At 40.5% G+C, this 15,988-nt stretch overlaps 1 protein-coding gene across 1 annotated transcript in view; it reads left to right on the forward strand.

Moving 5' to 3' along the window:
• Positions 1-15,988, forward strand: part of NR6A1 (nuclear receptor subfamily 6 group A member 1) — a 220,898-nt gene that overhangs the window by 66,270 nt on the left and 138,640 nt on the right. Inside the window, exon 3 of the mRNA XM_075835503.1 lies at positions 2,540-2,590. Within this exon, the coding sequence (XP_075691618.1) occupies positions 2,540-2,590 (51 nt within the window). The remainder of the gene's footprint in view (positions 1-2,539; positions 2,591-15,988) is intronic.

Here is a 15,988-nt window from a genome sequence, read left to right on the forward strand (position 1 = left end):
TATCCTGAGATGTGTGGCACGAGATGTCCAACTTGAACCGCTTAACGACATGCCACGTAATAATACTTAGTAGCCGTTAAGGGGAAGTATGGAACGGGCTGAGCTCGCTCCATACTCAGCGGGTGACGGCTGTGTTACACAGCTGACACCTCACTGCAACGGGCGGAAGCAAAGATCACTTTGATTCTGTCCGTTTAACATCTTAAATGCCGCGGTCAATAATGACCGCAGCATTTAAGTTGTTAGAATCAGGGGGTGCCCCCTCGAACATGGCATCACGCCCCTGCCCCACGACGGTATCGGCCGGTGGCTATGGATGTTATGGCAGCCTGGGGGCCTAATGAAGGTCAGGGGCTACAAAGGAGACTGTGAGCATCACGATATAGTGCAATACATTAGTATTACGGTATATCATGCAATCGATCCAACGATCGCGGGTTCAAGTCCTCTAAGGGGACTAATAATAAAAGTAAAGAGTTAGATAAAGATTTTTATAATGTTCCAAAAAACTAAATATTAAAAGTTAGAAAAAAAAATTTCTGGTTATCGCCGCGTCTGTAAAAGTCAGAACTATCACAATATAGTGTTGCTTAACCCGCTCGGTGAACGACGGAAAAAAAGAAATATATAAAACATGCAAATTGCTGTTTTTTGGTCACCTTAGCTCTCCCGAAAAAAAGGAATGAAAAGTAATCAAAATGTCGCATGTACCCTAAAATGGAATCGGTGAAAACGACAGCTCGCCCCGCAAAATTTAAGCCCTCACACCTCTAAATTGGTGGAAAAATAAAAAAGTTATTGCTCTCAGAATATGGTGACACAAAACATTATTTTTTTTAGCAAATAGTTTTATTTTTTTTAAAGTGGTAAAACATAAAACAAAACATAACCTGTAGAATAAGGTGAATTTGTAGTTTTTAACCGCCTGATAGAGGCCGTAAAAACAAAACCCCCAAAAAATGGTGTAGTCGCTTTTTTTTTTGCCCATTTCACCCCACAAATTATTTTTTTGCAGATTCCCATCCCAGTACATTATGCGGTACAATAAATGGTGCCATGAAAAACTACAACTTGTCCCGCAAAAAACAAGACCTCATATGGCTATGTCGACAAAAAAATAGAAAAGTTATGGCTTTTGGCAGACGGGGAGGAAAAACCGAAAATGAAAAAACTCGAATTGGCCTGGTCTTTAAGGGGTTAAAAACGAACCAAAACCCATGTTTTTGCGATACTTTGTCACAAAATATTTATCCTATGTGTCTGTGTGGCCACCCAGTGGTTGTGATGATAATTGCAGTCTGTCAAGTGTTTTGCTAGTCAGTCGCGGTATTGTATTGAATTTTTTTCATGAGAAATTGGAATCCTTAACCAAATTCAAGCAAAGGTAAAGGTGGAAAATTAAATTTAAAAAAACAAAAACATTCCAGCCCATTAAACCATCCATGATGCAGCAAAAAAAAAAAAAAAAAAAAGGTTATTTTTAGCATCATTTTCTTTAGTTTAGTGTGCCACTCGGGCCGTTTTTAACAGTATCTGAGTGGCACACGATATTCTTCGCGGACCCATTCACTTTGGCGGGTGAATCGGGTCCGTGAAAACTGACCCGATTCTCAGATCCGTGGAAAGATAGGACATGTCCTATCTTTCCACGGATCACTGACTGGACTCGGCTGGCACACACGGTCGTGTGCCCGAGGCATAAGTCTATATTTCCCTTGACTTGCCTGCAAAGTTTTTCCTTTTGACTTGGGCCCAGTTTACCCTTTATTTTTTGGACCGGTATTTATTTTTGGGACATCTGTATTTCCGTTAGTGGCTGAAGATAAATGATGTATGAGGCGTTACGTTTTTTTTCATTATTTTCTTTCTATTTCACCCATGTACTTTCGGGTTTGTTTTGTTTTTCGATAACTGCCCCTTCCTTTTAGAATCACGTAGGTGTTATATGTCTTTCTATAAATGTTTCCAGATGTAGGCAGGTGTAAGTTTCTCCTGTAGGAAGCCATATCTTGTGATCACTGGCTGTGAAATGTGTACTCTAAGATTGAGGTCCTGCCATCTGGCGCCTCTATGGTGGTGGACAGTATGTACTAGCAGGTATGCTACAAGTTGACCATCTGCTGACCTCTGCCTCAACCTCCTGCAGGGCAGGAGGAGCTGACCCGTGCCAGGTTAAACATTAGAAAGCCATCCTACTGTATGCTGTAGGATCTGTATTGACCATTGTCACACGACCAATTTAAAACTGGGGCAGCCAAGAGCGAACAATTCTCCAAGTTTTTCGGTCTTGAGAACATTTAGAACAAACCATCATATTGCCAAATATTGTTCCTAAAGTTGATCATAGCCATAATGGTTTTTTTTCCCGTACCAGATGGGCAGATTAGGAAAGGATATTCTTCAATTCGATCGCTATTTCAAACCACCCAAAAAATAGACAACCGTTTTCAGCTTGAAATCTCTGATAACAGGATAAAGTCCTAAAGTTTTTTTTCGAGATTCACTTTCCATTAATAGGCTATTTTTATATCTTTTGCAGGAAACCTTTCGGACCTTCCGTCTGACGGATTTAAAATGACCTCGTTGGTCGGTAAGTAAGACTGATCTACTGGAGCTTAAAGCTTGACAGGTGCAAGATAGGGGACTGTGTGGGCTGAGTGCATTGATTATTTTTTTTTTTTCCTTCTGTTTTGTCCAATTCTCCTTTTGCTGTATGTTTGTTAAATGTGGCGGTTTCAAGACACAGGCATAAATATATTTACCAATGCAATGTATTAAACTATATAGTTTTTACATTAGCTTTTTTTTGTTGTCATTTCTGTCAATGGCCACTAGTGGGCGCTCCAGAGCTGTGTAAACTGTATAGTGATGGGATCTCGGATAATACATTATATGCCCTGCATGACTAGTCCTATATCAAAGTTTATTCTGTATCTTGATTTTTCTTAGGGGTTCATCTTTTATTTTAATCATGTAAAGCTAATACCTTTTTCTCAGGCCTTTGATTCCAGAAAAGGAGAAATGTTAAAGTTTTCTGCCACCCTTTTATAGATCTCTAATGTTTTAGGTCCTGGTTTTGGCTTACAACATATATGCATAATCTGCACAGTGTGAACATAGCCTTAGGGTGAATTCAGACGCTGCAGAATTGGCCACAGATTTTCAATGCAGATTCTGCGCTAAAAATCCTCAGCAATCGACAGTACAATACATGTGAATAGGGTTTTCAAAAATGTGGTGGAATTGAGGGCATGCTATGGGTTTTTAAATTCGTAGCTTGTCAATGATGTTGTGGGTTTTTACCAGGGATTTCACCTTTTGAAATGCATAGGGTGAAATCTCCGCAAACTGCAACAAAATCCACTTTAAAATCTACATGTAACACCTGCAAATCTTGCTGCAGATCTGCAGTGAAATCCACGGTGGAAAATATCCGCCCTGAGGGTATATTCCCACGGTGCGGTCAAATCTTGTTTTGTTACCGCGATTAGTGCAAAATCGTGGCAAAGCCCCATTTTTTGGTATTTTTTTGTGGATAATGACGCTAAAAAACAGCGATTTGACCGCACCGTATGAATTTACCATTAAAATCAATGATGGCTGCAGGGATCCAGACTGGGAATCCATCCAAATATTTAGGACTTAACAGGACACTGCTCCTTTCTCTGGTGTAGTAAATAAATACCAGTCACAAATAAATCTGAACTATAAAATGCATAAATAGTTATCCGTAAAAAAAAAACATTAAAATTTATATATAAATAAAATGAGAAAAATATATGAATGACCTCTTGGCTCGATGTTTCATGACTATATGCTGCTACTTCAAGGTGTATGAGTATACACACATATAAACATTATAAGCAGCAGGTTCAGATCATGGCAATCACACCTAGTGCGCTCTGCCTATGGGGGGCAGTATAGCAGCACAGTATGTGGTCATGGTGGGGATGCAATGATATATGATGTTATCACACATCACAATGGCATGAATATGATGAACAATCAATACAAAACATACACCCCGCATTCTGCAGGAATTCAGTACCGTGATAAACAGACCCTTGTTTCTGATCTTTACGGATTCTATCATGACTGGGTCTGTTCCACAGGACTGGCACATAGAAAATGTGGTGCTAATATTCAAAAAGGGGTCAAAAAGTGATTCCAGAAACTATAGACCTGTAAGTTTAACCTCCATTGTGGGTAAAATATTTGAGGGTTTTCTAACACCTCTTTGGCACGATAGCGGTACAGGTGAAGGACTCCTGCCATCATAGACCTTTATGATGCTAGGAGTCTCTGACTCTTCACGGAACTGCGGGTTCGTACTGAACAAAATTATACAGCACGGAACAGCAGTTCCGTGGGGAGGCAGAGACCCCTAGCATCATAAAATGTCTATGATGGCAGGAGTCCCCTTCACCTGTACCGCGGTCGGGCCGGGAGATCTGGCCGACACAAGGACCGTTTTTCACGGCCCGAACTCTGTCGTGTGCAAGAGGTATAAGATGCTATTCTCGAGTATCTCAATGCAAATAAACTGTTAATGCAGCATCGGTATGGGTTTGAGGGATCGGTCCTGTCAAACCAATCTGATCAGCTTCTATGAGAAGGTAGGTTCTAGACTAGACCTGGGTAATGATGTGGTGTATCTAGACTTATCAAGAGCGTTTGATACTGTGCCGCATAAAAGGTTGGTATATAAAATTATAATGCTGGGACAGGGGGAAAATATGTGTAATTGGGATAACAACTAGCTCAGTGATAGAAAACAGAGGGTGGTTATTAATGGTACATCCTCAGAGTGGGTCGCAGTTACCAGTGGGGTTCCACAGGGGTCAGTATTGGGTCCTCTTCTTCTTAATGTTTATTAACCTTGTAGAGGGTTTACAAAGTATATTTTCGGTATTTGCAGATGATACTAAGCTCCATAAAGTAATCAACCCAGAGGAGTATAATGTAATACTACCGAGGGATTTGGGGAAGCTGGAGGTTTGGGCCGAGAAATGGCAAATAAAGTTTAATGTGGATAAGTGTAAGGTTATGCACTTGGACTGACGAAACAAATTCTACAATTATGCATTAAATTGTAAAACACTGGGTAAAACTACCACTGAAAAAGACTTGGGGACATTGGTGGACAGTACATTTACCTTTTAGAAACAAGTGCCAGGCAGCTGCTGCCAAGGCAGATAAAATCATGGGATGCATCAACGGGCAAAGATGCTCATGACAAGAACATAGTTTTGCCTCTATACAAATCACTAGTCAGACCACACATGGAATAGTGTGTACAATTTTGGGCACCTGTGTATAAGAAGGACATGGCTGAAATAAAACGGGTGTCAAGAAGGGCGACCAAGGTAATTAAAGGAATGGGCGGATTGCAGTACCAAGAAAGGTTATAGAACCTAGGGTTATTCAGTTTAGAAAAAAAGACTGCTTCGGGGCAATCTCATTTCAATGTACAAATATATATTTAGACAGTACAGAGATCTTTCTAATGTTCTTTTTACACCTAGGCCTGTAACAATGACAAGGGGGCATCTTCGTCTAGAAGAAAAAAGGTTTCACCATCACAGACACGGATTCTATATTGTGGAAACTATGGAATTCTCTGCCACAGGATGTTGTGATGGTTCATTCTTTACTGTGAGAGCAGTGAGACTATGGAACTCTACCACAGGATGTTGTGATGGTTGATTCTTTACTGTGAGAGCGGTGAGACTATGGAATTCTCTGCCACAGGATGTTGTGATGGTTGATTCTTTACTGTGAGAGCGGTGAGACTATGGAACTCTCTGCCACAGGATGTTGTGATGGTTCATTCTTTACTGTGAGAGCGGTGAGACTATGGAGCTCTCTGCCACAGGATGTTGTGATGGTTGATTCTTTACTGTGAGAGCGGTGAGACTATGGAACTCTCTGCCACAGGAGGTTGTGACGGTTGATTCTATACTGTGAGAGCGGTGAGACTAAGTTCAAGAAGGGCCTTGATTCCTTTCTTGAAAAATTTTATATTACAGAAGTACTAGATTCTGGAGATGGGACGTTGCTACAGGGATTTATTCTGATTATAGGTTGGACTTGATGGACCTGTCTTTTTTTCAACCTTATCAACTATGTAACTGTATGAGACGTGATCAAATGGTATGTAATCCAGCAGGATTTGTTCATACAGCCGTACACTGTAGCATGTTATTCAGGTTGTCGCGGCATCGCTTTGCAATTTACTATTATATCTGATTTATTTTCCATAAACACAATTTTCATCATATGTTTGTCCATAGGCGTATGGCTCGGCTCTTTCAGACCAGCAAGTTCAAACGATAAGCTCAAGACTCCCCTGTGTATATAAGCAAAAGGTGAAAGCTGTATCCAGTGCGAATCTCAATTCTGTGAGGTCTGCTGCTGTCTATGAAAATCAATGTTCATACATTGTCTTCAATTCCCCCTTCGTTCCGCTGAACGAAAAAGGTGTCATGAGCCAGAAGCTTCCCCCGGGTTAATAGCTGATGCAAGGGACTGCCATCACTGATCATAAGGGCCCAAAACAAAGTGCCCTCTGAACAGGGCCCGATTATAGGGAGTTCAAATAGGGCAATGAGGGATCCCCCGATTAATGATTCAAACAACTGAACGTTATTAACTTGCGGGCCGCACTTTTTTTCTGATCAGGTAATTGAGGCCTATGGAGAAAATAAGCTGTATAATACAGCCACTAGTCGCATCCAGATACAGAATTGAGTACAGATCCCAGCATGAATGACAGATTAATAAGAAGCAGAAATTGAAAGATGTGGGTTTCCCTTTGAAGCTTAATACTGTAATTAATTTGCAGACTGGGAATGGGAGATGTCCACTTGAACAGATCATTGAGACAAGTATATCAGAGAAGAACAGAATATGGTTTAGGAAGATCAAGGAATGAGTCACAATGAGCGCATCAAATACACAGGGGATTTTTAGATCCTATTACATAATGTTTCGCTAATCCAATATCATGATTGGTCCCTGGGTGGGTATTTCGGTATAAATATATTTACTATATGTCTATAAAGACGGACTCCAGTAAAACTCCAGAATTGTGTATTTGGTGGGGGTGGGTATGACTAGTTATGGATCTGCACAGGTCCAATATGGTCTTCAAGGAGCCATGTATCATTATAAAGACATACATGAGTAGACGTCTCATGGGCATTGGGATCTGTTCATTCTCTTACTCCCTATGTGCAGCAAGGTACCTGCAATATAGCGTGGGTACAATACTTTCCCATCAGTCTTTTTATGGAGACTTTTTTTCTAAGCAGAATTATTTGCGATCTCTCAGAATATGAAAGAATTCTCAGCAAAAAAGTGTGTTAGCCCAAAAAATATATAATAATAAATTTTATAATAATAATATATTACAATAATATTTTGCAAGAGTTACGTTTTTATTAAGTTAGTAACAAATAAATGATTTTGTCAACCTAGTTAATCAGTGGTTCAATGGATCGAAGCCGTGTATTCTGCCTGTATATAGAAAACTTGACACTAGGGGCATCATCACTTTCTACTGTTTGTATATAAAACCCAAATATATGTATATCAACCTTTCTGTGTAGCACTAAGCAGGATATGTTCTTTCTGGAGACCATTACACTGCACCAGCCCATGCCACATTTAAGTGCTTCGCTTGTAAACACTGGGTAAAACATAGTCTTGTCCAGTACATAATCAGCATTTTTTGGGTTTTACGTAAAATGAAGAACTTTTTTTTTTTTTTCTTCATTATAACTTGCCATAATACATTTTTCATATATTAAATACTCAAAAAAAACAAACAACCCTTTAAAAGGGCTGTAGTCTTAAACTTTGGCATATCGCACAGAAATCGGCATCATGCACTGACTTAAAGAGGCTCTGTCACCAGATAAGTGGCCTATCTCCTACATAATCTGATTGGCGCTGTAATGTAGATAACAGCAGTGGTTTTTATTTAGAAAAACTATCATTTTTTGAGCAAGTTATGAGCAATTTTAGATTTATGCTAATTCGTTTCTTAAAGTCCAACTGGGCGTGTTTTTACTTTTTACCAACTGGGCGTTGTACAGAGGAGTGTATGACGCTGACAAATCAGTGACCAATCGGCGTCATACACTTCTCATTGTTCCAGCCCAGCATGATCCACTGCACAGTGTGATTGTGCAGTGAAAGAAGCTGGGATGGAACAATAAGAAGTGTATGACGCTGATTGGTCAGCCTCATACACTTCTTTACAACACCCACTTGGTCAAAAGTAAAAACACGCCCAGTTGGGCATTAAGAAAGTCATTAGCATAAATCTAAAATTGCTCATAACTTCCTCAAAAATGATTGTTTTTCAAAATAAAAACCACTGCTGTTATCTACATTACAGCACCGATCAGATTATGTAGGAGATAGACCACTTATCTGGTGACAGAGCCTCTTTAAAGGAACCATCTAGTTAAAACTGATACACTATGTTATGACTAGTGCAGGGCCTGAGTGGCGGTTCATGACTCTGATTCAAAGATCACCAAAAAGAGAAGTCACACACCGCCCCCTCAGGCCATGGACTAGTAATACCAGTATTTCCTGCATGGAGTTTTCCTTTAAACTACTGTCTATAGGAACGCAGTGCAGCACCATCTTTCAGCCGAGCCGTCCGTGCAGCTGAACTGACAATCTGCTGAGACAGAAGGATACAGCTTCTATGTATACAGGATATATAGAAGCTGTATATTAAAAAGTAAAACAAGAAGTGATATAGAAAGTTATGTAAAAACGAAATACATCCATATAATAATAATAAATGCTAACATAGGTGTACAAAGCCTTTAAATGATAAAAATTATATTCCATCCAACCATCACGAGGGGGCGCTTACTGCTCAATATATAATCAGTATAAAGTAAGCTCCCTCTAGTGATGGTTGCAAGAAGCCAAAATGTAACGGTCTATGAGTGGCATCTGTATCTGAAAAATTGAGCTCTGGCCACTATAAAGATATATAAAAAATGTAACCAGCACAAAATTTGGCGCCAATTAGATAAAGAAAAACGATTGGCAATTTAAGGCTGGAGACCATTTAAAAAGGTTGCGTAAGATTAAAAAAATCGTTGCTTCTTACGTCTACAAATAGTGCCACTCCTGTCTGTGGGTTGTGTTAGATATTGCAGCTCAGACTCATTTACTTGAATGAGTCTCAACTGCAATACTAGTGGACAAGAGTAGAAGAAAGCAGTCTTATTTTTGTAATCTCATACAACCCGTTTAAACTAATTTAAATAAATGTAAATTATTTTCATGTATTTTCACTCACCTGTGTTAAATGAAGATTCTTTAGCCACCAAAGTAATTTTTAATGCAGAAGAAGAAAAGTAATTGGACCATTTGTTAAGACACATTGTTTATTTTCCAAGCAAGAGCGCAATTGAAAGTATCGTTCAAGAACACATTACATCAGCAAAGTAAATAAAATAAAACTAACATTAACCTAAATTAAACCTGATCTATACAAACATTTGAAACATTAACGTGCAAGTAGGAGGGATGATGGGGATCTTGTCCTCTCGATGAGTGGTCTGCAGTTTGCATTCATTGATCAATGAGCTATTCTAAACTACAACCCACCGACAGCAATGAATGTTGATTGCAGCCAGTACATGTGGTGATCCACGATCATGGTTAGAAGCATACAACACTCCAGAAATTCCTCCATTACTAATAATGTTCATCGCTGAGATCTTATACGTTTCCCTGTTCCATCATTCAGGCTGTAGGTAGTTAAATGTGATCTCCTACAGTCCGGAGTATGAAGTCCTTCCTAGTGATTAATCCTCATCTGCCGATATTAGTCACATGAAGTAGAAGCTGCCATTTAATGATCAGTGACGAACAGTCAATTATGTAACCAGACGGAGTGATCAGTCTTTTTATTTCTGTGCAACCATACATAGCTACAGTGAGGCCCACTGTAATGTCAAGGTGGCCACATACAGATTGATGCTTCATCCTGATTTAAACACGGAGTTTGTATGGAGAAAGCTACTAAAGAGGACCTGTTGGCTCCCTGGACATGTCTATTTTAGTAGAAACTTGTATTCCCCATTACACAGCAATTCGGGAGCATCTTTCCTTAGATCTCTGCTTGGTGGTGATCCTCTGTTGGTCCTCCTAGAACCTTATAAATAAATTGACAGCTGGGTGTTACTATTTGTGGGTGTGTCCCTACACCGTCTAATCATTGTTGACCGTGCCAGACTGTTTAGAAACACGCCTCTGACCAGAGAAATAGTCACACCCAGTTGTCAATATATTAACACATTTCCAGGGTGAACAACAGAGGAATGGCACAACGCAGAGTACTAAGAAAAGATGCTTCAGGATTGTTATGTTATGTGAAATACTAGTATTTATCCAGATGCCAGGAGGGCTGATTGGCCCTCGTTAGGTCCTTCTTCGTCTCTGGATAAGCTATTTGCAGTTTTATGATTCTCTAGAAAATAAAAGTTGGAGACCCCTCCCCATAGCCCCTAGGAGCAATGTAGCTACTTGCAGAGTGGATGGAGTACAGAGAACTTGGAGCGGTCTCACTGAGGGGTCAGGGGTAGTTATCGTGGGTACAGTGGGAGTTCAATGTCACCTCTGCCACATAAGAAGACACCAGTATTATAAACGGCACATGGTAGGTAGAGGGATCCTGTACCAGATTTTGCATTAAAGAGGCTCTGTCACCAGATTTTGCAACCCCTATCTGCTATTGCAGCAGATCGGCGCTGCAATGTAGATTACAGTAACGTTTTTATTTTTAAAAAACGAGCATTTTTGGCCAAGTTATGACCATTTTCGTATTTATGCAAATGAGGCTTGCAAAAGTACAACTGGGCGTGTTGAAAAGTAAAAGTACAACTGGGCGTGTATTATGTGCGTACATCGGGGCGTGTTTACTACTTTTACTAGCTGGGCTTTCTGATGAGAAGTATCATCCACTTCTCTTCACAACGCCCAGCTTCTGGCAGTGCAGATCTGTGACTTCACTCACAGGTCCTGCATCGTGTCGGCACCAGTTGATTCTGCAGCAGCATCAGCATTTGTAGGTAAGTAGCTACATCGACTTACCTGCAAACGCCGATGCTGCTGCAGAATCATCTGTAGCCTCTGGTGCCGGTGTGTCCTGACACGATGCAGGACCTGTGAGTGACGTCACAGCGTGATCTCTGGAGAACACGCTGTGTCTGCACTGCCAGAAGCTGGGCGTTGTGAAGAGAAGTGGATGATACTTCTCATCAGAGCGCCCAGCTAGTAAAAGTAGTAAACACGCCCCGATGTACGCACATAATACACGCCCAGTTGTACTTTTACTTTTCAACACGCCCAGTTGTACTTTTGCAAGCCTCATTTGCATAAATACGAAAATGGTCATAACTTGGCCAAAAATGCTCGTTTTTTAAAAATAAAAACGTTACTGTAATCTACATTGCAGCGCCGATCTGCTGCAATAGCAGATAGGGGTTGCAAAATCTGGTGACAGAGCCTCTTTAAGTAACTCTACATATACTATCCAGGGGTAATTCAGGCAATGTACATTTTCGTAGTATACAGAACAGGAAGTTCATTGTATCAGAAAAAAAGTTCTTCCTTTTGACTTACCTGTTTGCTAATGGTTCCCATCTGCTTACTTTTAAAACACAATGACCACCCTCATCCGAGACCTTGAGAGCTATTGCCAGACCAGGACCAAGGCATAAATAAACAAATAGACTGGTGACATGCTCCCAACATTTAATTGGTTCCATTTGTTATGTGAGCTCTTTGAGGAGTTGGGTAACTCTGACCTGTAGATTACGTATCTGGTATAGTGAGAATTGTAACCTCTATTAATTACAAGGCAAATCCGAAATCGATATTGCTTAAGTCTAGTTAACCTAAAGAAAAAAAGTTGTATACTAAAAAAATAATAAATATAAATAAATAAAGGCAGGTTTGATGGACTTTGTGGTCATCTTTGTGATTGGCACAACCCCTGTTCATATGACCTGTCAGGGCATATGAACGTCATAGTGGGGGTTCCCCACTTGAGACCCTCCTCTGAGTCAGAGTGCAGAGTCGGTAACAAGCAGCGGCTCTCGTTCTGGCAGAGTCGGCCCATCTATGTATCACATGAGCAGCAATTCATCTGAATGGCTGCCATATAATACATTTATCCTGCATCGGCTGTCGTAGGGAAAAAGTTCAGGCAACAGGAAGTTACTTTGGAAAACTTAGCGCGGTATCGGGGATCTCGAGAGACAGAGCAGCTTATATACTAAAGGGGTTGTCTGTAATGAGAAAATCTCTGTTAAAATCTCTTCCAGCTCCTAGAAAAGCTGGGTGGCAACAAATGTTGACATTACAGCTTTTATAGAAGATACTGTCCAGTTTCCCTGGAAACCGATATACTGTATAAGTAAAAAGAAAAAAAAATCAAGGACGTATCTAGATGGGATTTTTTTTTTCATATTTCTATTATAAGAAAAAGCTCTCAAGTTGTTTTTATGTTTAGAGGGCACTTAAACTTATCTAATTTATTTAACAAACTGAATATGGGTTAAAATAAATTAAAAACATTGTACTTGCCTTTCAAATCCTGCATCGCTCCCTCGCAGACCGTTTCGTGCTGGTCTTTGTTTACATCCCTGCATTGATGTTGCAATCAGCCAATCACTGGCCACATCAGTGACGCTTCGACCTCACTAATGCTACCACTGTGGTTCGTGATTGGCTGCCGCGGGAAGTCATCATTCAGCGGTGTAAAGAAATACTGACGGGGACCAGGCAAACGTCTGCGTGGACCCTTTGAAAGGTAGGTTGCTAATTTAACAGTTCCAAAAGACTATTCCTAAAAGCTTGACCACACATGTTGAGATTTGCAATCTTTCTACTCTCAGATCAAGTCTCTAGTTTTAAGGCCTTTTTGTTTTTTATATATTTTTTATTTTTTCTCAATACAAGTGGTCAGGGGTTTCAGGTCCACCTAATACAGCCTTGTACATTGATTTGTTTGTACACCGCGTCATTTATTTCGAAACAAGGTCACGTAATTTTGGTCAATTGTAGCAGAACAGTCCCTAAATTTGTGTGTATTAGGTACCAGATGCTCACTTTCAGGACATGGTCCTTCTGTTCTGCCCCAAACACGTGGATATTGGAGCATGAATAGGGCGCCTTGTTCCTACTTTCCCTAATTACTTTGGCCGGGGATTCTACCTAATTACGTTGGTTTTGGAAATAAGTTTTTAACGAGAGACATAATCAAGGGCTGTAACTGCTCTTCTCCCGACATCAGATCCTGAATCTGATATTCTTGTTTGGGAAAGAAACAAACCTTAGCGGCCGGTGGTAGTGTAAAATGATACAGTGCTGTGTTGCCAGGAAGGGGCATTCAACAACTGCTGGGTGGCCTTTGTTTCTGCTGTTCATCACAAATAATTGTAACGTAAGGATTCACAATCTACCCTACAAACATCTAAATCACTTGGTTCTCCTCTAGATATATATTTTTTTAAATAGTTGGCGGCATTGCCCATCACTTTCCCACATTAAAGTGGTGATTCTGGTTCGAGCCGGAAACTAGTAGTCTGAGGTAGACCGGCCACTTGGGAACTGTTGTCTGACAGCCCCAAAAAATTGTACTTGTTGTGGTGTATACCTAGCAACCCATATCTTTATTTATTTATTTTTTGCTACGATGCCAACAATTTTATTTTTTTCTTGTAAATGGCCAACTTAGACCATTGTCCAGATAATTACTCCTCATGGGGCTTCCAGCAGCCAGAACGTGTGTGTGCATTTTTCTTTGAATTAAATTTCGCCAATTTAAATGGATTTGCACAGTCCACCAGACCTAGGGCCACTATTTTCAGCCGATCCCCACTCTGGTTAATAAAGGACAGGTCCCATTCCAGGGGATCCCCCTCCATGAATCCCTTACATGATAGTGGTTGTCTTGATAGGTCAACCAAAATTTGTAAAAAAAAAAAATGTATTTGTGTTCGACGGCAGCATTACATGTCTAACCTCAGCCACTGGCAGCACCTAGTAAAGGACCGCTTCCATACTGTATATAAAATAGCAAGGAATCTATAATAAAAGAATTAGTTTTCATATCCTTGGATTGGCCTGGTCACATTGTGAAGGAATCTAAGACAACTCACCTCCGAACATGGACATTGGATACTTATGAGCTTGTAAAACATGTGCGGTCTATGATCAGTTTCTTTGAATCTCCTATTGTTTTTCCTGTGCTTTTGAAGAACCTCAGGGTACAGTCAACGGCCGATGGTTTATATTTTTACACTTTCTCAAACTCACCGACAGCGTTGAATGTTCTCTGAAGCCATCAGGGGCTGGTGCAAGTAAACGGGATCCACACCCTGTTCGAGGAGTGGAAAGTTTGTGGAGCTCAGCACATTCCTGCAGCTCAGTGAGGTCACTGGAGATTTCATTATGGGGAGTTTGGATGGATAGGAAAGTGTTCACACAAATGCAGCTTTTCCTCTAATAAAAATAACCAGTGGCTGCTTCTTGGGTATCAGCGGGGACGTTATGGCGTTGCTGAATGCGGCACATGGTTATGCCAGGTTGTAGTTTCCGGCGGGTTTTCCGAGTTTCATATTCAGGCAATCCTTGATGATGCTGCAACAACATAAAGAGCACAACAATAGGTATATTATACAGTTATTATCAAAGCTTCCTAGGCAATGTCTCATTTTGTATTGGACTGAGCCTAGGCGTTGGCAGTAGTAGTCTATGAATCCCCAGCATTAGAGTGTCTTAAAGAGGCTCTGTCATTACATTATAAGTGCCCTATATTGTACATGATGTGATTGGCGCTGTAATGTAGATTACAGCAGTGTGTTTTTTATTTAGAAAAACAATAATTTTTTACGGAGTTATGACCTATATTAGATTTATGCCAATGAGTTTCTTAATGGACAACTGGGCGTGTTTTACTTTTTGACCAAGTGGGCGTTGTACAGAGGAGTGTATGACGCTGACCAATCAGTGACCAATCAGCGTCATACACTTCTCCCCATTCATTTACACTGCAGATAGCGATATAGCTATATCGCTACGTGCAGCCACATAAACACACTAGAACGCTACTCATGTGTCATGACAATTAATATACATTACCTTCAGCTAGGACATGATGTGTATTCAGAATCCTGACCACTTCTCTGCACGTCTATAGTCATATAGTAAAAACACGCCCAGTTGTCCATTGAGAAACTCATTAGCATAAAGCTAATATAGGTCATAACTCCGTCAAAAATGATCGTTTTTCTAAATAAAAAACACTGCTGTAATCTACATTACAGCGCCGATCACATCATGTATAATATAGGCCACTTATAATGTGGTGACAGAGCCTCTTTAAAGGGAACCTGTCGCTAGGTTTGGAGCCGCTTAATCACCAGCATATCATAATGCAACTGGACATTTCGCCAATAGTCAGTGAAAGCGCTTACAACTTACCAAGATGAGTCTGTCAGATAAGTTAACCAGCATCGGGGGCCCGCGCGCTGCATAAATGAAGCCGAGCACAGTACACCTGGCTTCACTGCGCATGCACAGTCTACTGTCCTCGGCTTCATCTGCACAAGAAAAATTGGCCAGAGAATTTTGTAGCGGCTAAAATATAGGCCTCTCCAAAGGTGAACGCATTTCACAGCGGACTACGTGGTGATGTATGTGCTCACAGAGGTCATATCTTTCATCGATCTGTATATAAATGTTTCTGGAGGTTCTCAGAACTGAATAGCCAGATAGAGAGAGATATGTTATGTGATTAAGTAGTGATCATGGGGTCAGACCTTTTTCTAGACTTCATGTCAGTAACACCATCGGAGAATACTACAGTCATCCTCTTCCCAGTCTTAAAATGTCTGATAACCGGGAACAATTTACTGCATTCCATTACACAGCAAATCAAGAT

Source organism: Rhinoderma darwinii, chromosome 8, assembly GCF_050947455.1.
Source record: "Rhinoderma darwinii isolate aRhiDar2 chromosome 8, aRhiDar2.hap1, whole genome shotgun sequence".
Lineage (NCBI taxonomy): Eukaryota > Metazoa > Chordata > Amphibia > Anura > Rhinodermatidae > Rhinoderma > Rhinoderma darwinii.